Source organism: Hyperoodon ampullatus (genome assembly GCF_949752795.1).
Source record: "Hyperoodon ampullatus genome assembly, chromosome: 1".
Taxonomy (NCBI): domain Eukaryota; kingdom Metazoa; phylum Chordata; class Mammalia; order Artiodactyla; family Ziphiidae; genus Hyperoodon; species Hyperoodon ampullatus.
The window spans coordinates 58474988-58501587 of NC_136914.1; the positions used below are offsets into that span (position 1 = coordinate 58474988).

The 26600-nt window shown below is 38.7% G+C and overlaps 1 protein-coding gene across 2 annotated transcripts in view; it reads left to right on the forward strand.

The window, feature by feature from the left end:
• Positions 1-5946: 5946 nt before the first annotated feature.
• CCAR1 (cell division cycle and apoptosis regulator 1) overlaps positions 5947-26600 on the forward strand; it is a gene marked incomplete at its 5' end in the record, with an annotated part of 48145 nt that continues 27491 nt past the window's right edge. The window contains 7 exons of one of the 2 annotated variants that reach the window (XM_079716500.1): positions 5947-6019; positions 17266-17438; positions 17859-17903; positions 20251-20283; positions 23247-23440; positions 25225-25339; positions 25434-25626. In XM_079716500.1, the coding sequence (XP_079572626.1) occupies positions 5947-6019; positions 17266-17438; positions 17859-17903; positions 20251-20283; positions 23247-23440; positions 25225-25339; positions 25434-25626 (826 nt within the window). The remainder of the gene's footprint in view (positions 6020-17265; positions 17439-17858; positions 17904-20250; positions 20284-23246; positions 23441-25224; positions 25340-25433; positions 25627-26600) is intronic. The other variant, XM_079716501.1, reaches the window with a different exon arrangement.

Sequence of the window (26600 nt, forward strand, 5' to 3'; positions counted from 1 at the left end):
TTGTACTTTATAATGTTTTAGGCTATCAAACTGCTTTCCTATGTGCTGCTTTTTTCTCCCCAACACTGACGGTTGGACAGAGAACAATGTTCCCATCTTACAGGTGAGGAAGCCGCAGATTTGCAAGAATTGCAAATGGCTTGCTTCAAATCACACAGCAAGTCAACCCATATGATACGAAAACAGGTAATATCTGCAGACTGCTGAACACATTTCTGTGCCATAAACTATGACTTAGAGAGTGTTATTGAGTGGAAATTTTGTTAGACCTAATCTAAGAATAATACAAAATCCACTTATTGTAGAGAAAATATGCTTCTGAGGTATTTTGTCTCCACTATTTATTTTAGCCAGCTATTTTCTTATTCATACGTTGGAAGGTCTGCCCAAATTCCTAGGACTTCTGCGTTAGGGCGTAGATTAATGAAGTTTTATTTTTCCCCTGTAAAAAATTTTTTTCTTTGTTGTTTAAAGAATGTCCCTGTACTACTGAAACAAAGGGAAACCTCCTAAATAATATTTTTAAAGACCAAGGTCAGCAATTCATAATCGAAGTTTACTGTTTTTGTAAATTGAAATGCGATTTTCTTGAAGGGAATGTGCTGGGTAAACTGATTATTTTAGTTCCCAGGCACTCATGGTAAAAATGTAAAATTTTTGGCATCTCTAAGAGATAGCTCTGTCTCCCACTTATCTGAAATTGTTTTGTTTTTTGTTCCACTTTTCCAGCCACATAAAATCTCTGGGTCAAAGATTAAACATACCTTGGCCCAGAGAGTTAAGAAAAATAATGAGATGTATTAGTAAAGTTTTTAGTAAGCTCTTTATAAAGAGGTAGGAAAGTTGGCCTATTTCATCAGTAGATTATGGGTTACTAACAAAAAACATAGGCCAGACTGCCCTAAATAGTCAAATAACATTTTTGGTGATTCAGTTCAGTTACTGCCTAGCCTCACTAATGCCTCTTCGTGACATTATAAAATAAATAGCTGATGACATAGGACTTTACAAAAAGAGCTCTTAAAAAAACACAAAGATATATGTCCTTTAAAAAAAAAACTTTTATGAGATAACATTGTGATAGGTGCTTTGAGAGAAATATTTTTCCAGAATGGTTTTGTGGTAAAAATAAAGGGCAGCTTTTGCATTGTTACGTATAGGTGGATGGTCCTCTTTGGGTTACTAAGAAATCACGAAGTGTTCCCTAAAGAGAAGGTCGAAAAACTACTCAGCAGAAAGAAAAGCATTGATTTCTGGTTTCTTCATTTTCTCTTATGATACGTGGTGACCTACCAAATAGATTCACATGCATATCCATATCCCGTTTTGAAGGAGAAGACATTATATTCATCATTAGTGGGAGTAAAATATTCAGATTCTTCACCATGGTGAAGTAGAGTACTACTAAATTCCCAATAGAGAATTATCAATTTCACAAGATAATATTCCTGTCTCTAGCTGACTTTTTCTCTCTTTGGGGTGTATGTACTATTTATTTTGTACCTTTGGTTTTTTCCTTTGGAGGATTTTACCTATTGCCGTCCTACTGTATTAAATATCCCATACATTGAAATAGGTTAGTAAGGAAAAGATTTTCAAACCCCACATATATCCGTTTTTGGTTCTTAACGTAAGGGGGAAACAGTTTAAAGAGAAAGCACTTCAACATGTAGAAGGGAAAGAGATAATCTTAATTATGATTTCTATTCAGGATCAATATGTAGTGCTCTGCATACAAGGGAACACTTACTAGCAGTACTTGAAGACTTGTGAGTTGGAATTGCGTGTTACTTGAAAGACCTAATTAAGCTAAATTTTGGTGCACAGCAGTTGTACATGATTTCATGTTTATGTAGCAAAATGCTTTGAAATGTACTAGTTTTGAAACATACATGTAAGATAGTTGTGAAAAGTGTCTATTATATTTTCCTGTGTGTCTCATTTATTTAGAGCATAAAGTTTTTTTTTGATTGTTCTGAATAAGGCTAAATGAATACTGTAATTGAAATTATATTTTAAATCTTTGTCATGAGTTTTTAAAAAAACTATTGCAAATTGTATCATTCCTGATTACACAGAAATTTGTGGGTCGTTTTAAATAAATTTTATACTTCTATTTTGCACCTGGTGGTCTAATTTTTCTTTCCTCTTCAAAAACATATTTTTAAAATTTAATATCCAAAAAAATTCACACATTTTTAACTACAAAGGACTATAAGATTTAATATTTGGAGATGACCAAATGTATGGATTGGGTTCAACACAAAATCAAGATGGCTACACTTATGGAATCCTTATTATGAGGCAGAAAACTTGCATTTTATATAAACTATTTATCCCCACAGTGAAGCTATTAAGTAAGGGCTCTTATCAGCCCCACTTTACAGATCAATTCAGGAGCTTAAAGTGGTTAAGCTCACACCCCTAGTTTTTAGCAAAGCTGTTAATCAGCTTGGTTCTAGATTGACTCATGCCCTCCCTTGGATGTATCATTATTTTAATAATACTTAATCCTGAACACAGTATGCTAACAGTATTTTAAAGTTGACATCCTAAAGTATTTATTGAAACCTGAAATGAAAAAATATATTGACAATAGGTGTTTAGTGATATTCCAGCAAATATCACAGAAAAATAAGTTATTTTAAATTCATCTAGTTTGAAACCTACTTCTCTGTAGCATCCTGGTAGTCCTCTTCCTTCTACTGATAGGAACAACTCCATTCCCCTCCACCTCCCCTTCCCCACCTCCTCCCCAGGTTTAGCTGGGCAGCTAGAGACTACATTTTCCACATTCTTCCTGACTGGTTAAAAGGGTGACATGTGAGATGCTGAACATACAAACAGACCTGGGCAACACCCTAGGGGATGAAAGAATAAACAGCTCAACTAATATCCTTTATCTATATATTATTTCCCCCACCAGGGACTAGGGACCAGGGATTGAACCCAGGCAGTGAAAGCGCTAAGTCCTAACCACTGGACCGGCAGGAAATTCCTGCCTTTATCTTTTAGATGCTCTTTAGACAACAGCTCGAGTAATATTTTATTTTTTATTTTAAAAAAAATATTTATTGAGACTTCCCTGGTGGTGCAGTGGTTAAGACTCCGCACTCCCAATGCAGGGGGCCCAGATTCCACCCCTGGTCAGGGAACTAGACCCCACATGCATGCTGCAACTAAGGAGCTTGCGTGCCGCAATTAAGGAGCCCACCTGCTGCAACTAAGACCCAGACGCAACCAAATAAATATTTAAAAAATTTATTTGTCTGCTCAGGGTCTTAGTTGCGACATGCACGATCTGTGTTGCCATGTGTGGGATCTTTAGTTTCAGTATGTGAACTCTTAGTTGCAGCATGTGGGATCTAGTTCCCTGACCAGGGACCAAACCTGAGCCAAGTCCCATGAGTGATCTTCTAAAACAGTAATCTTTTAAAAACAGATCTTGGGGGGAATTCCCTGGCGGTCCAGTGGTTACAGCTCTACGCTTCCACTGGCAGGGCCAGTTCGATCCCTCATCTGGGAACTAAGATCCCATAGACTGTGGTGTGGCCAGGAAAAAAAAAAGAGATGTGAGAAATTGAACTCTGAAATACGTAATACATGTTGAAAGAAATTTTAAAAGACCTAAATAAATGGAAAGACATTCCATATTCATAGAATGGATACTTTATGTTGTTAACCCTGGGAATGTAAACTGGTGTAGTCACTGTGAAAACAGGTTCGCAGTTCCTCAAAAAGTTCAGTATAGAATTTACCAGGTAACCCAGAATTCCACTCCTAGGTATAAACCTAAGAGAATTGAAAACAGTTCAAACAAATACTTGTATGTGAATGTTCATAGCAGCATTATTCATAATAGCCCCAAAGTGGAGACAACCCAAAAGATCAACTGACAAATGGATAAACAAAATGTGGTATTATCCATTAAAAGTAATTATTTTAGCTATAAAATCGAATGAAGTACTGATGCCTGCTACAACATGAACCTTGGACACAATATAGTAAATTACAAAAGCTAGCCACGAAAGACCGTATGTTGTATGATTCTATTAATATGAAATGTCTAGGACAGGTAAATCCATACAGAGAAAGCCGATTAGTAGCTGCCTGGGGCTGGAGGGAGCAGGGATTAAGCAGTGACTGTTTAATGGGTAGGGGTTTGTCTCAAGGGAGGAGGCGATGGTGGTTGCTATTCGTATGAAGATATTAAAGCCCCTGAATTGAACAACATAAAATACTTAGAGCAGTGAATTACACGTTAAGTGAATTTCATCTCAATTTTTAAAAAAAGTTAGCAGATGCCACTGGATACATCCCTTCTTCCAAATACTTGTACAAAAAAAAAAGCGAAAAAACACAAAATGGCGGAAGGCTTATCGGATCACGTGACTGTCGATTCTTTTCCTTCCCTCACTCAAGGAAGCCTTTTCCTTTGAGCTTGCGCAGACACAGGCTCATTATTATGCGAGGCCAAGGTAACCCTTCTCAGGCGCGCTCTAGTTCTAGCTGCGTAGTATGAGGGGTGAGCGCCTTGAAGTCTCGCTGGGAAGCGCGCACGTAGAACGCAGGCCCGTAAGCGCCGTTCCTCGGAGAGATGGGGAGGAGGGGAGAGGCGCGGAGGAAAAGGGGGAAATTGGCGCATGCGCGTAAGGCTGACGGGTTTGAAATGGCTTCGGTGTTAGCCGGGACCGGGTTCAGGTGAAGGTCTGGTCCTCGCGGTTGGAGCGGCCGGCGGCTGAGCCGGGGTTCTTAACGTCCAGTCGGATCCGCGGAAGAGCTCGGGGCGACCGTTTTGGTAGCACGGCGTCCGTAGGCCGGCGACGGTGGGGCTCTCGTGGGACTGGGACGGGAGGGACACGGTCCCTTTTGTGCGGGTCGGAGCAGGCCCCGCGCGGCCGGCCCCTCCCCCACCGCCTCGCTTTTTTCCAGCGGCCCCTCGGGTGTCCCCGGCGACCATCAGCCTCATCCTCGGCCTGGCGGGCTCGAGGGGACTGCTGACCGCCGTCCCTAGCTCTCGAGCCGCTGAGGCTTTAGCCTCCTGGGCTGCGGTCCGGGACGTCGGGGCCGCTCACGGCGGCACGGCTTTTGGGGGATGGAGGCCTTCTCCGCCCCGCCGGGGGCTTAAGGGGATCAGGGCTCTCGGTATCCCCCTCTTGGCGTTCGCCTTGTCTCGTGGGACGGAGGATTCCGCCTCCCCTGGTATGCGGCCCGCGAGGAGCTAGGGCTGGAGGAAGATGGATGGCAGAGCTCTGGCCCCTCCGAGGAGCGGGGGGAAAGGGAGTGCGCGGGCTGAGATCTTCGCCTCTTCTGGCTTGATTTGGGGGGGAGGGGTCTTCGCGATGGTTCTTTAAGGGGCATCCGTTATTTCAACTGTCTTTCCCCTCGAGGGAGGGGAGAGAAAAGGAGCCCCCCATCTCCTTCCCTGCTCTAGAAAGTAAGGAGATGTTCGTTATTTAAATGATATTCTTGAATCCCCTTATTCGGTGTCTCGTCCCAGCTTCCGTTGGTTTCTCCACTTTCAGTCCCCAGCTCATTGCCAAAAGAAACACGCAGGCTATATTTCTTTTGAACGTAAGGCTGTGTACTTTTTATTGTTAAGAATTGGATAGAAAACAACAGATGGTATTCTCTTTAAATGTGACAGTTTGTAGTCGCAGAAGGAAGTGCCTTTCTTGTAAGGCTACCCCAAATGTCATATATTGAAATTGGGTACTTTTGGTGAACTACTAGATGTGAAATGTTTTTGCTGCATATCGGACGTTCATATGCCCCTTGTTATTTATACTTGGCCTACAAAGATGTCCTTGACAAATTGATCATTTCTTTAAAGTAATACTTTTGTGATATTTGTAGTTTGGTTGAACTTAACCTGTGGACCCTTTCTTAATAGATCGCTGCTATAGAAGACAAACAAGTGAAGGTTTTCTCCCTCCCCCTTTTATCATGGCTCAGTTTGGAGGACAGAAGAATCCGCCATGGGCTACTCAGTTTACAGCCACTGCGGTATCTCAGCCAGGTCAGTCTTCTTCTGAACACATGAACTGTAGATGTATGTCGGGCTGGAGATATAACTATGTGAATTAGGCTATGCATAATATTGTAAAAAAGTTTGCAAATGCTGTATGTTTTAAGCTTATCTGTGAAGCTTCTTTTAAAAATTTATGGACCAACTAGCAAAATATCTGTTTTACACAGCAGTTTGGGCAGTTATATATAGTTTTTCAAACATTAAATTGATTAATTGGTTTAATTATGTTAGAGGTTCCTCATTTGTCATGTTAAGGTGTCAGTATTCATAAGTTACATTTAAAAATAAATGTATTAATCCATACTTTATAAAAACTATACATGACTGGTTTTCAATTATTTGAATTTAAAGTAGAAACACCAGAATTTATCAAGTAAAGGAAAATGATAAATAGATGTGAAAGGAGCAAATGAATATTTACATTTTCAAAATTCAACAAAAAGTCATTTTCAAAATAAAGTAACAAAACATGTCGTTGAAAGTGTTTGTTTCAATATTTCTTCCCATTGCTCTTAGGAAGACTTTTTTTTTTTTTTTTTTTTTTTTTTTTTACTGTTTCTTGACTTACGGTTTGAAAATTAAAGCAAATTTCCTAAGGAGTTTACAGTGAAATTTTGGATTTCTTTGAGTACCCAGAAAAGTTTCACCTTATTCTGTTAATTTGAATATATTTTTATTTATGAAATACCTGATACTAGTTCTTTGCTGCATTTTACTTAAAATTTTGTTATTTGAGGTCAGTTGCAGAGACAATATGATCGTCTAACTTCGGTGTTCTAAATATGATGGACATGATGATCTTGTTATATAGGTGCCCTTCTCTTTTTTAAAAATTAATTAATTTTTGGCAGTGGTGGGTCTTCGTTGCTGCGCACAGGCTTTCTCTAGTTGCGGCGAGCAGGGGCTACTCTTCGTTGTGGTGCGCGGGCTTCTCATTGCGGTGGCTTCTCTTGTTGCAGAGCACGGGCTGTAGGCGTGCGGGCTTCAGTAGTTGGGGCTCGCGGGCTCTGGAGTGCAGGCTCAGTACATGTGGCGACGGGCTTATTTGCTCCGCAGCATGTGGGATCTTCCTGGACCAGGGCTCAAACCAGTGTCCCTTGCATTGGCAGGTGGATTCTTAACCACTGTGCCACCAGGGAAATCCCGGTGATCTTTCTCTTTAAGGAAATGGATACATTAGGGTTTTTATTTTAATTACTCTTGATTTGAGGGGTTAAATGATCAACAGTTACTTCTGCAGACAACTGAAAATAATATGAAATAATAGTTAAAGATTATGTTAATTCAGATCCAAGTATATCTCCTCTGTGTTAAATAGTGGGGAGCCTGATAATGACTTAGTTTTTAAAATAAATTTATTTATTTATTTATTTTTTGGCTGCGTTGGGTCTTCGTTGCTGAGCGTGGACTTTCTCTAGTTGCGTCGAGCGGGTGCTACTCTTCCTTGCGTTGTGTGGGCTTCCCATTGCGGTGGCTTCTCGTTGCAGAGCACGGGCTCTAGACACGCGGTCTTCAGTAGTTGCAGCACGTGGGCTCGGTAGTTGTGGCTCGCGGGCTCTAGAGTGCAGGCTCAGTAGTTGTGGCACACGGGCTTAGTTGCTCTGTGGCATATGGGATCTTCCCAGGCCAGGGCTCGAACCCATGTCTCCTGCATTGGCAGGAGGATTCTTAACCACTGTGCCACCAGGAAAGTCCCAATGACTTAGTTTTGTTGAAACAGGAATTATTAGCAGTTACTTTGTGTCCAGAAACAAGTGCTGTGTACTGGTTTTTTGGCAAACTAAGCATGTTTACCTGTTTTTTCTGCATATAATCTGTTTTAATTTTGTACCAGTATTGTTCCAGTAGAATAGCTGTTATGGTGGAATTCTATTGTCTGTAGCTCTTAACATTTGTATTGTAATTACTTAAATGTATACTATACTCTTTGTTTTCATTTTAAAACTGAGCAAAGGAGACACCAAAGATTAAAAACTAGTCAAAGTCCGTAGTAAATATAGGTCTCCTTTTCCATATTTGACAATAGAGTTTCCAAATGTAAATAATGGGATTTGTGTAAACAGTTTCTTTTTTTTTTTTTAATAAGTTTATTTATTTGTTTTTGGCTGAGTTGGGTCCTTGTTGCTGCGCATGGGCTTTCTCTAGTTGCAGCAGGCGGGGGTTCTTCTTCGTTGTGGTGCGTGGGCTTCTCATTGCCATGGCTTCTCTTGTTGCGGAGCACGGGCTGTAGGCACACGAGCTTCAGTAGTTGTGGCACACGGGCTTAGTTGCTCCGTGGCATGTGGGATCTTCCCGGACCAGGGCTCGAACCTGTGTCCCCTGCATAGGCAGGCAGATTCTTAACCGCTGCACCACCAGGGAAGCCCAACAGTTTCTATTTGTGCTGTAGGAAATTATTTATGGATTTTCTGGGACCTGTCATTAATCACAGTTTTTCAAAATCTGATATTTTATTGATACATTATGACTTCAGTAACTAGGCAAGTGTTTTGTTAGCATCTGTGCTTAGTTTTCTTACAGAAATCCTGGAGTAGTTTCTAAGTGGAATTCTAGTGACAATGTATTTATTAAAATATTTAATTTTTAAGTGCTATATTTTGAGCTGTTTCCTGAAAGCCTGATATAATATTTTCTAGCCTTCATTTTCAAGTCTTTGTGACTAATCATTATCTTATTAGAGTTGATTCTCAGAGCCAAGCTAATTTCTATCAAAGCTGAATTTTTTTCAACCCTAAGGCAATTAGAATTTTATTTACACCTTAAAAACCTTATAGTTTTATTTACACCTCATTTCAATGGAGAACATTTTAGCCTAAGTATATAATGCCTTAAGTTTTCTCCTGGCAGCTTCAACTACAATTTGAGAAAAAATTTCAGCAAAGGGCTTTAAAAGGACTTAATCTGGGTAATAGTATTGCTAACTGTTTTATTCTAGTTAAAAAAAAAAGTATATATATATATGCATGCCGGATATATTAGTATCAGAGGTCAATGTCATAAATCAAATAATCACGCAACAGAAAAAGGTTAACTGAATAATTCAGTTAAGATGAAATCTTTTGATCTTTGTGGCTATGTATCTGACTCATTTTCTCCTGAAAGCAATATAAAAAATTACTACTGTTTCCTTTTTGTATATAACTTAAGGTGTTTTTGTTCAGTTAATGGTTTTGCTATTCCATGTTCTAGCAAGGTTATCTTGCATTTGTACTAACTCTGAAAATTCTCAGCTAACAGTGATTTGAAAATTTCAGTGCATTCACACAGGTGACGTATTTAAAGTAAGATTAAAAACTTCAGTAAAAGCATGCACACTAGCACTTTATTGCTGAAATCTGTTGTAAAGTCCAAGATCAGTATTTGAATTGTTTCTGATTAATTTTAATGCTGAGTCTGTTCAGTTAAGGAGTTAGTAATTTCTACATGTCTGTCATTTAATTTTCTTTTCCTTTATTTCCCATATTCAAACATATATGAGGGCTTCCCTGGTGGCGCAGTGGTTAAGAGTCCGCCTGCCGATGCAGGGGACGCGGGTTCGTGCCCCAGTCTGGGAAAATCCCACATGCCGCGGAGCGGCTGGGCCTGTGAGCCATGGCCGCTGAGCCTGTGTGTCCGGAGCCTGTGCTCCGCCAACGGGAGAGGCCACAACAGTGAGAGGCCCGCATACCACAAAAAAAAAAAACAAAACATATATCAAACCTTGACTTTTTTCCCCCTTGAAAATGCCTCAAATATATTCCTCTATTTTACATTTAGGCCCTCTGCACTTTACATGTAGATAACTGCATCAGCTTTCTCTTGCTTGCAGATCCTATGCCAAAGTCTCTCACCTAACTTTCAGGTCCTTCCATACCTTTCCCAAAGCTTTATATCCTAATCTGTAATGCTTACCGTAAGTCATTCACTTAAGTCAGGATGCTCTTTTCCCCATCTATCACTTAGTCATACTCTATATTTATTATCCTTTATTAAGTTCTAACTGCTTTTGTTTGCTTTCCTCTTTTACTGGATATGCTGCTTATTATTTCTTCCCCCAGCTCCAGTGTGTCTGTCAGATGTAATATTCCTAAAGCATAATTTCTATCTAAATTACTGAATTTTCCAAACCTGAATGGGCCCTGAACTAGATTCTGTCTCAGCTCTTTTTTCTAACAGATGAAGAATTTGAGGCCCAGAAAAGTGAAGAAATTTGTTTATCAACAGAAGGTCACAGAAGAGTCCAATGTTAGGACCTCAAAATAGTGGTTATTGTTTCTTCCATTACTCTGTTCTTTTATTCATCCTCAAAAATATCTTCAAGGACTTTTAGAATACAGTTCAAACTCCTTGAGATGGTATTCAGTATCTTCTGTATTTCCAGCCTCATTTCTCATATCTCCTACACTGAAATACTTCTTTTTAAATATTTACCCTCTTTTCTATCTCCTAGCTGAAGTGCTGTGATACATATTCAATGACAGTCATAATTGGGACCAGAGCTTTTAGTTTTGAAAGCTTAAGAATTTTCTGTTGTGTAAAGGGACATTGACAGAGAGAGCTGGCAAATCACTGACTGAATCTTTAAATATCCCTTAGATTAATTATAGTGACTTAGGAGTATCTTCAGTATATTTGACTCAAAATATTTACATGTGTATATGTACATAATTGCAACAGTATTAAAATGTTTGGGTGGATTTAGCCAATTCAGACCTATTTTCTCACCCATTTCTTTGACCATTTGTAAGATGACTACATTCTGGCTATAGACAAAAAATGAACTAGTTCAGGAGTTAAGATCATAGTGCTATGTGGTACTTTAACACAGGTGACTGAGGCTAATACAATTGTTTTAAATGTAACTTCATTTAAAATTGTTTTGTGCAAATTTTATTTTATTTTATTAGTTAATTTATTTATTTTGGCTGTGCCATGCGACTTGAGGGATCTTAGTTCCCTGACCAGGGATCAAACTCGGACCCATGGCAATGAAAGCACCAAGTACTAACCTGGACTGCCAGGGAATTCCCTATACAAATTTTATTTTATTTTTTAAATTAAAAATTTTTATTTATTTTTGGCTGTGCCATGCAGCATGTGGGATCTTAGTTCCCTGACCAGGGATGGAACCTGCACCCCCTGCATTGGAAGCATGGAGTCTTGACCACTGGACTGCCAGGGAAGTCTCCCCTGTACAAATTTTAAAGGTCACACTTCATTTAAAGTTATTACAAAATATTGGCTATATTTCCTGTGCTGTACTATATGTCCTTGTTAGCTTATCTTACACTCAGTAGTTTGTACCTCCCGCTCCCCCACCCCAATCTTACCCATCCCTGCCTCCTCCCCACTGGTAACCACTAGTTTGTTCTCTGTATTTGTGAATCTGCTTTTTTGTTAAAATCACTGATTTGTTGTATTTTTTTAGATTTCACATATAAGTGATATCGTATAGTATTTGTCTTTCTTCTGTCTGACTTACTTCACTGAGCATAATGCCTTCCAAGTCCATCCATATTGCTGCATGTGGCAAGATTTCATTCTTTTCTATGGCTGAGTAGTGTTCTATTGTATATGTATACCCCATGTCTTCTTTATCCATTCATTTGTTGATGAACACTAAAGATGCTTCCATAAAAAATGACATCATTTTTTCTACCTCTTTAATCTGGCCCAGTGGTTGTCTTTTAAAACCCCTATCTCTTGAGTCAGCAGCTCAAATTGTTAAACTGCAAGATTCATGATCCTTTTCAAACAAATAATAACTGATGTACTATGTATACTTATATTCGTTATCTCTTGATAGAGCTGGAATTTCCAACTCATTTGGTAGAAAAAGAAGATTGCAGGAATTCCCTGGCTGTCCAGTGGTTAGGATGCGGCGCCTTGCCCACCTTCATTGCCGGGGCCCAGGTTTGATCCCTGGTAGGGGAACTAAGATCCTGCAAGCCAGCATGGCCAAAAAGAAGATTGCTATTGGTGTGGGCTTAACTCTTTTTAAACACTACTAGTGCTATGGAACAAGAAACTGTCTCCAAAACATTGTTCTAAGAGTAAAAAAAAAATGCACAGAAATCTGTTAAGGCTCATTGTTAGTACATATTTTTTCCATTATCCTCTGAGCATGCCTTATTTGTGCTCTCATCCAGTGAGAGCTGCATCAACATACTAAACTACACACCAGTGAGTGCCCGTCTCTCTATCCTTAGTTGAGTGTGCAACTCATGTTTATGCATTTGTGGCTTCTCTTGCACTATGTGTTTTATGATCTGGGAAATAATTTTGGTCTATTATAGCTGAAAATGTATTGGAAGTAACCTTGAAAGTTGGAATATTAACTTTGGGTGATACAAAACTCGTTGAAAGAAATGGAGTTTCTTTCAACTAGGTAAATATCTGAGGCATTCAAGGATGGAAGAAATCATGACATTACAAATAGTGTCTTTAACTTCTTTGGGAGGGTTGACCAACGTACTTGAATAGTAGCTAGAAGAGACTATGGCCAGGATCACTAGTCATCACCTCCATGGGACTTCAAGAGAGTGGAAGAGCTGTTGTCTGCCAGGCTATTAATCTTTATAGAGACTCCCATATAACACTGACTTATTTAAGGCTTTGCCTCTTCTTTATAGAACAGTTCTCTCCACTAAGTAGAATTTTCTGTGATGATGAATATATTCTGTGTCTTCATTATCTAATATGGTAGCCACTAGCCACATGTAGCTCTTGAGCCCTTGAAATGTGGTTAATGTGACTGAGGGACTGAATTTCTAGTTTTATTTACTTTTCACTAATTTAAATTGTAATAGCCATATATGGCTGGTGGCTAGTGTATTGAACAATGCAGTTAGTATAGAAGATTACAACATTTAGAATATGTTATATTTAAAATACTATTTTGTGCCTTAATTTTTTTTAATATGCCCATGACTTATTTATTTTATAACTGGAAGTTTATACCTTTGACTCTCTTAATTTCTTATTCTTAATGCCTTAATTTCTAATTCTTAAAAAGTAATGAGTATTTCCAGTTATTTGGGTACATTATGGGCTTAGAATAGAACCTCAAAAGCAATAGCAATGCCTTGACCAGTGAGGTGTCTGACTGTAAGAAAGTTATCTGTGCATGAGGGCATCAAAAGTTTTGAATTTCTGTGAAATCTGATCTTTAAAGATCACTTTTTAGGAAGGATGTTGAGTTGAAGATGACACTTGGGAGACTTGTTCACTTGATTTAAAACTTGGGTTTATACGTGTTTTAGTAAATCCACAAGTTATAAAGAGAATCCCCCACGTCTTTATGTTGTTTTTCTTTCTATACAGTGTAAGATTGCTTTTGAACATATATTGATATATGGAAATTTAGAAGGATAAAGCATTGCTTGACCAGTGCCTTAAAAAAATTTTGCAAAAGATGAAAAAAATGAAGTTTTTTGGGTTAGCTTGAGGTTTTTTGTTTTTTTATTTGTTTTTATTTTTTATTTATTTATATAAATTTATTTATTTATTTTGGGCTGCATTGGGTCTTCGTTGCTGTGTGTGGGCTTTCTCTGGTTGCGGCGAACAGGGGTTACTTTTCGTTGCGGTGCGTGGGCTTCTCATTGCGGTGCCTTCTCTTCTTGCGTAGCACTGGCTCTAGGCGTGTGGGCTCAGTAGTTGCAGCATGCAGGCTCTAGAGCACAGGCTCAGTAGTTGTGGCGCACAGGCTTAGTTGCTCCGTGGCATGTGGGATCTTCGCAGACGAGGGCTCGAACCGTGTCCCCTGCATTGGCAGACGAATTCTTAACCATTGCGCCACCAGGGAAGTCCCAGAGATTTTTTTGTTTATTTAGCCTAAGGTTGCTTCTAAGTAGTTTTTTTTTTAATTGAAGTATAGTTAATTTACAGTGTTGTGTTAGTTTCAAGTGTACAGCAAAGTGATTCAGTTATGCATGTGTGTATATATACATGAGGTTTTGAATTTTATTATTTCAGAAGGATGACCCATCTTAGTAAAGATGGGTAATACATCTTAGGTATAAGGGTAATAAGGATTTTTAAATTTGTGAGTTTGATAAGATCAAGGGACAACAGACAGGGGACAGGTTTCTCTTATGTGTTTTAATGGTGTGTTCACTGGTATTCAGTATGTGATAACTACTAGTATGTCATAAAATGAATGCTTCAGTCATATGAAACTGATTTTACATTTTAGAAAATAATATATTTTATATTTGTCCTTAAAGCTTTAAGGAAACTTACCCCTTAGATTTACTTATTAACCTCTGGTAGCCTTTGGTCATTTAAGGCTCATTTCATAGGTTTGTCTGTGGAAGTATTGATACATAGTTATAAGTATATCTGTTTCAGATGGGCCATGAGACCTTCAACAATCATATTGAATCAGGTACAGATAAATGAACAGACTGTTCCAATCTGGGTAATTGGAAAAAAATATCCAACTGATACGTGTTAGGCCACTTATGGAGAGAGAAAGATTAAGTCAGAGATTCATACCTTTATACTTTGTAAGTATAGAATTATCTTACAGAATATTGATTATAGAAATTCACAAGAAGAGTGGAGAATGCTATGAACAGGTATTCAAGGATACCTTCTTAAATAGCCACAAAAAAGAGGAGCATTAATAAATTTTAATGAAATGTACTTTATTGAGGTTAAAACTGCAAAGGTAAATGATTTTAAAGAGAGCTACATTATACAGACATATAAAAGCCACAACCACATGCACAGTGACTTCACAAAATTTGAATTAACTACCTAGTAGTTTGCAGCAACTATTAGAATGTCAATTTTCCTTCCCATAAAGTTCTCCTACCAGGGCTTCCCTTGTGGCGCAGTGGTTGAGAGTCCACCTGCCGATGCAGGGGACACGGGTTCGTGCCCCGGTCCGGGAGGATCCCACATGCTGCAGAGCGGCTGGGCCCATGAGCCAGGGCCACTGGGCCTGCGCGTCCGGAGCCTGTGTTCTGCAACGGGAGAGGCCACAACAGTGAGAGGCCCGTGTACCACAAAAATTTAAAAAAAAAAAAAAAAAAAAGTTCTCCTACCAATCAGTCTGCTTTGTAGTTTCTAATTCATCACATTGACTGTCAGCAGTGGAAAAGAGATTGTGGATATCAGCTATCATCCCACTTACTAAATGCTGTGTCGGAAAAAAAGAGCTCTTTCTGAGATATTAGCTCTGAGCCCTTCTGTGGCAGCTATCAGTACTTTCCAGTGTTCTGGAAATTGGTACCAGCAGATCTGAGGTCAGAGCTCAGGTGGATTAAGGAGATGCATGTGGGTATGGTACTTGAATCACAAGATGTTACTTTTGTCAAGTGCAGAACATCCCAATCTAAGAATTTTAAATACTAATAATTTTTCCTAGGTTCTTTCCCTGTCTGTGTTTACAAGAGAATTTTGCTTCTGTTATCCTAAAACAGTGGTTCTTAACCTTTTTTTGGGTCCGTTATCCTTTTGAAAATCTGATGAAAGCTTTGGACTTTTCTTGTCTGTAATTTTACATACAGTTTCAGAAGGTTAACAGGAACTACTGGTCAGAACCTATGCCCTAGTTTCAGTACCTTTATCTCCCTTCTCACTGCAGTTAACTTCATTTTGAATTTACGTTGGCGATTCCTCACTTCTTTCTATTTAAATTAACTTTGTTAGTCCTGGTTTCTCCTTTCTGCCCATCTGTGGCGTCTGACTTACCTTAAAAACAAGAGAGATCTAGAAAAAATGATACAGATGAACTTATTTGCAAAGCAGAAATAGAGACACAGAGGTAGAGAACAGACATATCAGGGCAGGGGGATTGGGATGAATTGGGATATTGGGATTGACATATATGTACTACTATGTATAAAATAGGTAACTAATGAGAACCTACTGTAGCTCAGGGAACTCTACTCAGTGCTCTGTGGTGACCTAAATGGGAAGGAAATCCAGAAAAGAGGGGATATATGTATACGTATAGCTGATTCACTTTGCTGTACAGCAGAAACTAACACAACACTGTAAAGCAACTATACTCCAATAAAAATTAAAAAAGCAAAAACAAGGGAATAAGAGATTAATGTTGTAAGGGTCTAGAATTGTGTATTCAGGACACTCAGTAGGTTTTTTTCCCCACCTTAGATTCTTTTTTTTTTTTTCCTCAACCTTTTTTAATTTTTAAAAATCAGTGTTTTAGCAGGGGATAATTTGTAATTTATATGAATTCCAAACATGATTTCTGGGATTTGTTTGTTTGTTTTTGCCAAAGTTTGTTGTTGGTTTGTTTTACTTTTGAGTAGAATTAACCTGGACTCTTAACTGATTGATGATGAACCTCACACTTCTAAAGATTTTCTGGTAGATTCTAGACTAGGTGCTTTGGTTAATTCATTAATGATTTCTGTTCTTTTCCTGTAAGGCACAATATTGTTCTTTCTATAGGGTTATTAACTTAGTAGCTATAGAGCAGCATTTTTTTTAGTTATTCTCAGATATAAGCAAGATGCTTTGGAAAATGGAGTGTTACATGAGCAAATATTGCTTTTATGGCGACCTCTTTGAGATTCACAATGCTTAGTGGCATATTAAAGGTTCTGCGGATTCCTGCAGTAAAATATGTGCTTATTAATTCACTGTTTTCTAAACTTTTTAAACCTTGAACCCCTTTTTCCCAAACTTTAATGTCCCAGGAAGCTAGTCATTACTCTAGGAGATACAGTTTGGGGAAGTGCAGTGCTAGACAGCTATTTAACTTTGTGTTTTTAAACTGCTCGTATTGTCTGTTTCCTAGTTTTACAGTTCTTTAATAGAGTAGAAGTACATGAAAGTTCTGTCCAGTAGGATGTTTTAAGGGTGGATCACTTCCAGCAATGCTGTCCTTAATGTATGATTCTAATCTGCTTGAAGATAATACATTCTAGATTAGTAAAATAAGATAGTTTATTTTCTCCTTTTCTTACTAAAAATATTTCTCAAGGGTACTTTAGCCACTTGGTCTAGGTAAGGTTAGTTGGGTTCATTCTGTAGTTTAATTTTATAGATTAATGTTTTCTTTTATCTGTCATGACTTGAGCATACATTTAATATAAAGCCATTGGAATCTGAGGTGGGGCATGAATCATTTAAATTCAACAAGCATTAGTAAAATTTTTCTTTAGGTTTTCACTAAGCAATGACAGACTGTAATTCATTACTAAGCACTCATTGAAAATTCCTGGACAGGATCCAAATAATCTTGATTTTTTTCCCCCCTCTTTCTAATCTCATTTTAGCCGCATTGGGTGTTCAGCAGCCATCACTCCTTGGAGCATCTCCTACCATTTACACACAGCAAACTGCATTGGCAGCAGCAGGCCTTACTACACAAACCCCAGCAAACTATCAGTTAACTCAAACTGCAGCATTGCAGCAACAAGCCGCAGCTGCAGCAGCAGCATTGCAACAGGTGAATCTTTAATAGGTTTTTATATGTGACATGCAGAACTTTCAAATCTGAGTAGCTAGGGTAGGTACCTTCACATTTTAAAGAATGAATAGTTGTGGGGTTCTGTTATGCTTATTGTTTTATTCTGGTGATAAAAATTCTTTATGCCCAGGACATACAGAGAGGTGTGGTTGCATAGTCAAAATTCTTAAGTTCTTGTATCTTAATTATTTGAGTAAAATTCCATTCTTGATGAATCCCAAAGTATAAGTAATCATTTTTGTTTATTTTAGATGAAGTGTAGATGTTCCAGAAAATTCCTTTTTAGTTTAATTCTGGTTGTGTATTTGAATGTGTATATATATATATATATGTATATGGCTTTTTGAGAATGACTAAAACTAATGTCCATATTTTTCTTAAAAAAATCTTTTTTTCCAGCAATATTCACAACCTCAGCAAGCCTTGTATAGTGTGCAACAACAGGTTAGTTTATATTTTCCATGTTAAAAACTGATTTTTAAAAAGTCATTTGTTCCAACTAAATTTTTGTAGATTTTATTTCCCATCAGTAGCCTTAATGTGTGATTTGAATTCTTTTGGGGTGGAGGAAATGTGGTAGGTAAAACGGAATGTCTCCAAGGTAGAGGAAGACAGCAGAGAGGTTCTGAAGACTCAAATCCTCATCTAGTAGCCAGTCCTTGTCACATGTTTCTAAGAAAGCATGCAGAAGATAATTTGGAAAGAATCACTCTATTAATGAGTCTTTGGCCCAGTACTCTTATTTGAAACCTCTAGCCCTACTGTGCTGTACTGGACCACATGTGAAAATGAAAAGCTCCTTTTTCCCATTTGAAGCTAAACTGTAGACAGACCTTTGGCTTTCAGCCTGTATTTATTTAAAACAATGGAACCCTGCCTTTTTTTCCCCTAATGAAATTGTGTATTGAAACCTAATATATAAAATATAAAAATAGTGTTGAAAATGGGAGGAAGCCTCCCCTTGTAGTTCTCACCCCTATTCCCAAGGCACATTTGAACAATTTGAAAACTCCTTACTTAGACTAAAAGTTTCTTTGGCTCCTTTTCCCTAAGCTTATACTCTAATCATATTCTTCCAGGGTTATTATATCTGGGATGGTAGAAAGAGGTAACAAAGTGAACCCAAGGAGAAGCATATCAAGCAAAGAAGAGTTTGACTTGCTCAAATCTAGATAGGTTCTAGTCTAAGCGCCCATTCTGGGTTTTCCAGGGTTAAGAGGTAGTCTTTGTCCCTTCTCAGTGCCATTAAGGAAGCTTCAGGAAAGTATAGCAGTCAGGAGAGGAAAAGGGGATACAAGAGACAAGGACCAAAAACTTGGATCCAGAGACACTATGGAGAAACAAGAGGCTTCTCAATCCATTAACGCTTGTCCCTAGATCCATGCCCCAATTTCATCCTTGCCTTTTGGGTTTCAGGAGCATTTCATTTGCCCTGAAAATTATAGTATCCCACTAATAATTGCTTTAAACTTCTAAAAAATTGATAAGAAATTGGGATCCAAGTTGGCTGTCGTGTTTTCAAATACCCTTAGGCTTATTTTAGTACTGTTAGGAAATACATTATTAAAGCCTGTGTTTTATTTTGAACCACATGAAAATGGCAATACTCAAATGTTCTTGCCCTAAAAAAATGCCATTATTCATCCATTCTTAACTTACAGAAAAATAGAAATTTGATAGATTTAACCTTTAATACATGTCGACCTAGGTAAACTGAGTGTTTTGAATTAGAATGTCATATAGATTGTTTTCTCCTAGCTTATTTTTAAGTCTGGCAAGGATTTATTAGGAAGCTTATTAGTCATAGTGAATAAAAAGTCATGAACAGAAGAACTGTGATCTTCAGATTCTGCCATTGGGCTTAAAACACTAGTTAGAAGCTAATAAGCATTAAGGATGTCCCAAGGGAAATCTTACCTAAGTCCAAATCTTACCCTGACCAGGATATCCACAAACACAGAAATGATGCCCATGTTCTCCTCAGACTGCTTACCTGGGCAATAGGAAAAAAGACCTTTTCCTCAAGCTATTAAGCATCATCAGGAGATTCCTGCTCTTCTAGCTGTAACCATGGGACACTAGTGCATGATAGACAGCTCCAAGCCGGGCAGCTTGACAAGAATGCTGAAGGATGACAGGGAGCAAGCAGGGATAAGTATTTCTTTGGAGATCCTCCTGATGGTTAATACAGACACAGTCCTGAGGCTTCAGAAAGTTTACTTCTGTTCCAGAGTTTTAAAATTTCCTCCTTCCCACCAATCCCCTTTGCTTTCTGGTAATGTTATACTTTGCTATTGCCAGAGAAACTATATATGTTAGAGTGTATGGTCCTTTATGGTCCCCATACCTTTGGCAAGTCTGACTGTAAGGACTGCTGCTCATTTTAGGGAGATATATATGAATTGGACAGCCAGTAATATTTTTGATACAGGTAGCTTACGGATGATATTGAATCATTTCTGTAGCATGGTAATTAATATGGGGCAGAAGTAGAAATTTACCCCACTAGGGACTTGTGGGGTTTTTTGGTGTGTGTTATTCCTCTGAAATAACAGAAAAAAATTTTCTTTATCGCTATTGAATGAGTTAGTTATATTTAAGGTCTACAGTTGTTAAAAATAGTTGTAGGAAACCTTATACCTAATGACCTCTGTTACTTTTCACATATTTCTTAATCAGAAATAAAGTACTTATTTAATAGGAATTTTTCCTTTTGTAAAACATCTGTGAAACAGCAGTTCTGATTGATTCTTTTATCTTTCCTGCTTTTGTTTGTTTTTCCTGTTTTTAGTTGCAGCAACCTCAGCAGACCCTGTTAACCCAGGTTAGTTTGGCATTACTTTATTTCTTATGAATATCTGAATGAAAAGTAGACCAAAGTTTTATTCCTATTCTAGGTTTTCTTTCAGGGTTTTTTGTTTTTTTTTTTTTTAATATTTGTTTATTTATTTATTTATCTGTCTGTGCCGGGTCTTAGTTGCAGCATGCCACATGCGGTATCTTCATTGTGACATGAGGGATCCTTAGTTGTGGCATGCGGTCTCTTAGTTGTGGCATATGGGATCTAGTTTCCTGACCAGGGATTGAACCCTGGGCCCCCTGCATTGGGAGTACAGAGACTTTTTTTTTTTTTTTAATAAATTTATTTATTTATTTTTGTCTGTGTTGGATCTTCGTTTCTGTGCAAGGGCTTTCTCTAGTTGCAGCGAATGGGGGCCACTCTTCATCGCAGTGCACGGGCCTCTCTTGTTGCGGAGCACAGGCTCCAGACGCGCAGGCTCAGTAGTTGTGGCTCACGGGCCCAGTTGCTCCGCGGCATATGGGATCTCCCCAGACCAGGGCTCAAACCCATGTCCCCTGCACTGGCAGGCAGATTCTCAACCACTGCACCACCAGGGAAGCCCAAGGGAGTGCAGAGTCTTAACCACAGGACCACCAGGGAAGTCCCTCTTTCAGGGTTTAAAGGTGAATATTTGTTGGATTCACATAATAGTTTTAGCAATATAATGTTAAATAAAGATGGAAAACATGTTTTTGTTTTTTCTTTTATGCTGTTGATTGCTGTTCCTGCTGTGATCTAGTTTGAATAAATATGAGGTCTTATTTTAAATTTAATACTGATTTTGGCTTTTACATTTTCTTTGTAGCTAATATTTTTAAGAATTTTTTTGTACATGTTATATCTTTTTTAGTTTGACCTTAGGAGGTGAGTTATTGTGTTGCATTATCAGCTTGATTTTTCAGCAACATTAAAAAGTTTGTCAACTTTCGATATGTAATGAATGCTACTTTAGGCTTTGTGGACCACTTACAGTCTATGTTGCATATTTTTTTTTCTTTTTATACAATTCTTTAAAAGTGTAAAAACTGGGAATTCCCCGGTAGTCCAGTGGTTAGGACTCTGTGCTTTCACTGCCAAGGGCCTGGGTTTGATCCCTGGTCGGGGGACTAAGATCCCGCAAGCCACACGCCGCAACCTAAAAAGAAAAAAAAAGTGTAAAAACGACCCTTGGCTTGTAAGTTTGTGTAAAGATCATAAGCTGTGGGCTGGATTTGGCCCATGGGTTGTGGTTCACTGACCCCTGGTGTATGCAACTGTTAAAAAGAAAGCAGAACTTCTAATAATAACTGGAGACAGTGATTGCTCCATGGATAGGGAACTAGGTAGCTAAGGAACAAGAATAGGTGAAAAGCGTTTTTACTGTATAACCTTTTGTACCTTTATCGTCTTGAAACTGTTAGTTACTTTTAAAAACTAAAGTATACTTCAATTGAGAAATAAACCTCACTTTGTATTTATTAAAGAACTAAAATTAGGACTTCGCTGGTGGTCCAGCGGTTAAGACTCCATGCTTCCACTGCAAGGAGTGTGAGTTTGATCCCTGGTCAGGGAGCTAAGATCCCACATGCTGCACAACCAAAGAAAAAAAAGAACTAAAATTGATGAGCACCTACGTCCTATTTTCAATGTCCAATAGTAGGATTTTCAGACTGAGTAGAAAAGCTGTAAAAGTTAGCCTTTTCTTAGAATAACACTTCCCAAAGTGTGCCCATAAAGCATTAGTGTCTTGTCTTACGATGTTAAAGAAACTTTGTGAGAAAATTTTGTGGCTATAGTTTTAAGAAATGCTGAGTTCCTTTAATATATATAGGACTTAGCTTTTTTTTTTTTTTTAATTGTAGAACTTAGAGACTTGCTTTATTGGGCAGGTGTAAAACAAATTATGGAATTCGTTTGAGTTTAAGAATCAGATAATTGTTCCTTTCTTTTTAATGGTTTTATTTCTGTTTACATACAGAAGTTTTAATCAGTAATATGTTGTTATTCATGTTTGATTGTGTTAGAAAAGACCAATGAAAGTGTTAACCTTTCCTCCCAGTTTGAGATATAATTGACATATAACATTGTATTAGTATAAGGTGTACATTTAATTTAATAATACATATATATTGTGAGATGATTTCCACAGTCAGTTTAGTTAACGTGCATCACCTCACGTAAGTGAATTTCTTTTTTCTTCTGATGAGAACTTTCAAGATCTACTCTCTTAGCAAGTTTCAAATGTAGGATACATATTGTTAACCATAATCACCATCCTGGGTTCGTGCCCCGGTCTGGGAAGATCCCACATGCCGCGGAGTGGCTGGGCCCGTGAGCCATGGCCGCTGAGCCTGCGCATACGGAGCCTGTGCTCTGCAACGGGAGGGGCCACAACAGTGAGAGGCCCGCGTACAGCAACAACAACAACAACCAAAAAAAAATCACCGTCCTGTACATTACATCCCCACTGGAGGTTTGTACTTTTCAACCACCTTCACCCATTTCCCCCACCAAACCCCCTCCTCTGGCAGCCACCAATCTGTTTTCTGTTTTTATGAATTCTTTGGTTTTTTTAGGATCCACATATAAGTGAGATCATATATATATTTTTCTTTCTCTGACTTATTTCACTTATCTAGGACTTTCCTGAGTCTCTGTTATGCCATTATGGATTTTGAATTTCTAAGAGGGGGCTAGAGTATGCGGTGTTTTTTTAACTCATTGCACTGTGGTGACTTATTTTTTCCTGAAACGTCCTGTGGAAACTTTCATCTGAGGGAACTTAATCATGAAATCGATCAAAAATAACGTAACTTTTCAGACTTGATTTTCATCTTCAAGGTGTACGTATGTATTTTCTAACTTCAAATTGTTTTTAGCATTTTGAGCTATTTTTAAGTAGTCAGTTTTAAGTTCTAGACTGCTTCATATCATTACCTTAATTTGGTGTTGATTTTGTTTTATAGCCGGCTGTCGGACTGCCTACAAGCCTTAGCTTGTCAACTCCTCAACCAGCAGCTCAGATAACTGTATCATATCCAACACCAAGGTCCAGTCAGCAACAGACACAACCTCAGAAACAGCGTGTTTTTACAGGGGTGGTTACAAAACTACACGATACATTTGGATTTGTGGATGAAGATGTATTCTTTCAGCTTAGGTAAACTTCATTAGGTGTTGACAGATGCCTTCTTGTATTTAGCATTAAGTATATTGATAAGACACCTACTTAACTATGGCATGGAATTATGGTTTAGCTCTAATTTTCTGCTTTAATCGTTTAACCTGTACCTGTGACTTTTTTTTTAAATTAATTTATTTATTTAGGCTGCATTGGGTCTTCGTTGCTGCACACGGGCTTTCTCTAGTTGTGGCGAGAGGGGGGCTGCACTTCGTTATGGTGCGCGGGCTTCTCATTGTGGTGGCTTGATGTGGAGCACAGGCTCTAGGCACACGGGCTCAGTAGTTGTGGCTTGCGGGCTCTAGAGCGCAGGCTCAGTAGCTGTGGCACACGGGCTTAGTTGCTCTGCAGCATGTGGGATCTTCCGGGACCAGGGCTCGAACCCATGTCCCCTGCACTGGCAGGCGGATTCTTAACCACTGTGCCACCAGGGAAGTCCCATGTGACATTTTTTGATGGAGAATGTGACTGAAGATATCTTTTTATTATTGAACAAAGTAGTCATCATGAATTCTTTATAAATTGTTTTGTAGGAGTGAGTTTACGTTTCTAGCTATTCATGAGCAGACTTACAGTGAGATTAAAAATTGAAGGGGCTTCCCTGGTGGCGCAGTGGTTGAGAGTCTGCCTGCCGATGCAGGGGACACAGGTTTGTGCCCCGGTCCAGGAAGATCCCACATGCCGCGGAGCGGCTGGGCCCGTGAGCCATGGCCGCTGATCCTGCATGTCCGGAGCCTGTGCTCCGCAACAGGAGAGGCCACAACAGTGAGAGGCCCACGTACCGCAAAAAAAAAAATTGAAATAGTCATATGCCTTTTAAAATTTAATCTTCTGTTTGACATATCTAATGACATGTATGTAAAATGTTTTAGTTGAAAAAACAATAGGATTCAGTGACTTGGGATTCACTGGTGGCGCAGCGGTTGAGAATCCACCTGCCAATGCAGGGGACACGGGTTCAAGCCCTGGTCCGGGAAGATCCCACCTGCCACGGAGCAACTAAGCCCATGTGCCACAACTACTGAGCCTGTGCTCTACAGCCCGCGATCCACAACTACTGAGCCCACGTGCCACAGCTACTGAAGCCTGTGCACCTAGAGCCTGTGCTCCACGATAAGAGAAGCCACGACAATGAGAAGCCCGTGCACAGCAACGAAGAGTAACCCCCGCTCACCGCAACTAGAGAAAGCCCGCGTGCAGCAATGAAAACGCAGCGCAACCAAAAATAAAATAAATAAATAAATACATTTATTTTAAAAGAGGAAATGACTGATTAATGGATTTGAAATAGTATTTTGTTAGTGTTGTGGTGGTTGCAGGAAATATATATTTCCTTAGTTATTTCAAATGTATTTCTAATTAGCTTCCTTAGAAATACTTTGGGAAATTAAGTTTAATTACTATATAAGATTTTTCTGTACAAGTGGGTCTCCTGTTTTCCATCTTTTCTGCATTTCTCTCATCTTTCCAAAGCCCAAGGCAAATCTTACTCTTGGGTTATAAAAGAAAGTGCTTTAGAGGGAGGGACACAGTATTAGGAGGATAGAGGGTAGAAAATTATTTCTTACACTGGAAACTGTTTATAAAGCAAGGGATGAAACATGATCAGTTCTAAAAATAAGTCTAGGAGGTATGTCTACTTTTTAAAAGAGCTTTTTAGTCTTCCATTTCTGGTATAGTTTACTTTAAAATGCTAAATATATAAATCGTTTTTGGAGGAATCTCTTCTAATTCTGTTTGTATTTAACTTAATTTTTTTTTAGTGCTGTCAAAGGGAAAACCCCCCAAGTGGGTGACAGAGTATTGGTTGAAGCTACGTATAATCCCAATATGCCTTTTAAATGGAATGCACAAAGAATTCAAACACTACCAAATCAGGTATATAAAATAGGTATTATGAAAACTTGGTGGTTGGGTCTTCCAATTTACAAAGATTTTTCTTAAAATTTTTTTTTTCTTTATTTTTGTTAAGAATCAGTCACAAACCCAACCTTTACTGAAGACTCCTCCTGCAGTACTTCAGCCAATTGCACCACAGACGACATTCGGTGTTCAGGCTCAGCCCCAGCCCCAGTCACTGCTGCAGGCACAGATTTCAGCAGCCTCTATTACGCCACTATTGCAGACGCAGCCCCAGCCTTTATTACAGCAGCCACAGCAGAAAGGTATTACATGCAATGTATCTTTTCCTTTTAGGGTTCAGACTAACACACAACTGTTTGGTTATTGAAATAATGAGAGTATGCTATTAATTACAAAAAAGGCAGGAACTTCCAGAATACTTGAAAGGAAACTTAAATATCTTGTGTTAAGCACTTCTACTTGTATAGCGATTTGGAAGTGTTTTATTTTATTTCTCTTAAGACATACTCTTCGTGAACTTAAATATCGAAACTAATAATCCCCTGTCCCCCTATTGGCATCTTATCATTTATAGAAGAAAATGTTTTGAGCCTTATTTCTTAATGAACATAACATTTTATATACATGTAGAGTCTGGTGGCAGCACTTTACTCATTGAACCATAGTGCATCAAATAAATGAGCTGTGTTTTATTTTTTTCTTTTTTTAAAAAATAAATTTATTTATGGCTGCATTGGGTCTTCGTTGCTGCCCACGAGATTTCTCTAGTTGCAGAGAGCGGGGGCTACTCTTTGTTGCGGTGCGCGAGCTTCTCTTCGTGGTGGCTTCTCTTTGTTGCGGAGCACGGGCTCTAGGCACATGGGCTTCAGTAGTTGGGGCTCGCGGGCTCTGGAGTGCAGGCTCAGTAGTCGTGGCGCACAGGCTTAGTTGCTCCATGGCATGGGGGATCTTCCCGGACCAGGGCTCAAACCTGTGTCCCCTGCATTGGCAGGCAGATTCTCAACCACTGCACCACCAGGGAAGCCCCCAAATGTCTTTTAAAAAGGTTGTTTTTTGTTTCCTAAACGAAAAGGTAGTCAAGTTTCATGTGTTGTATCTGGTTATGTTTCTTTAGTCTTTTTTATTCCTAAATAGTTTCCCACTTTTTGTTTCTTCGTTTATAACATTGACTTTTTAAGAAATTGGTCTAGTTGACTTGTAGATTCTTTTCGAATGTTGTGTTCTGGATTTGTCTTGATTCCTTGTGATATTTTCACCTTGTTTCTCATTCTGCCAT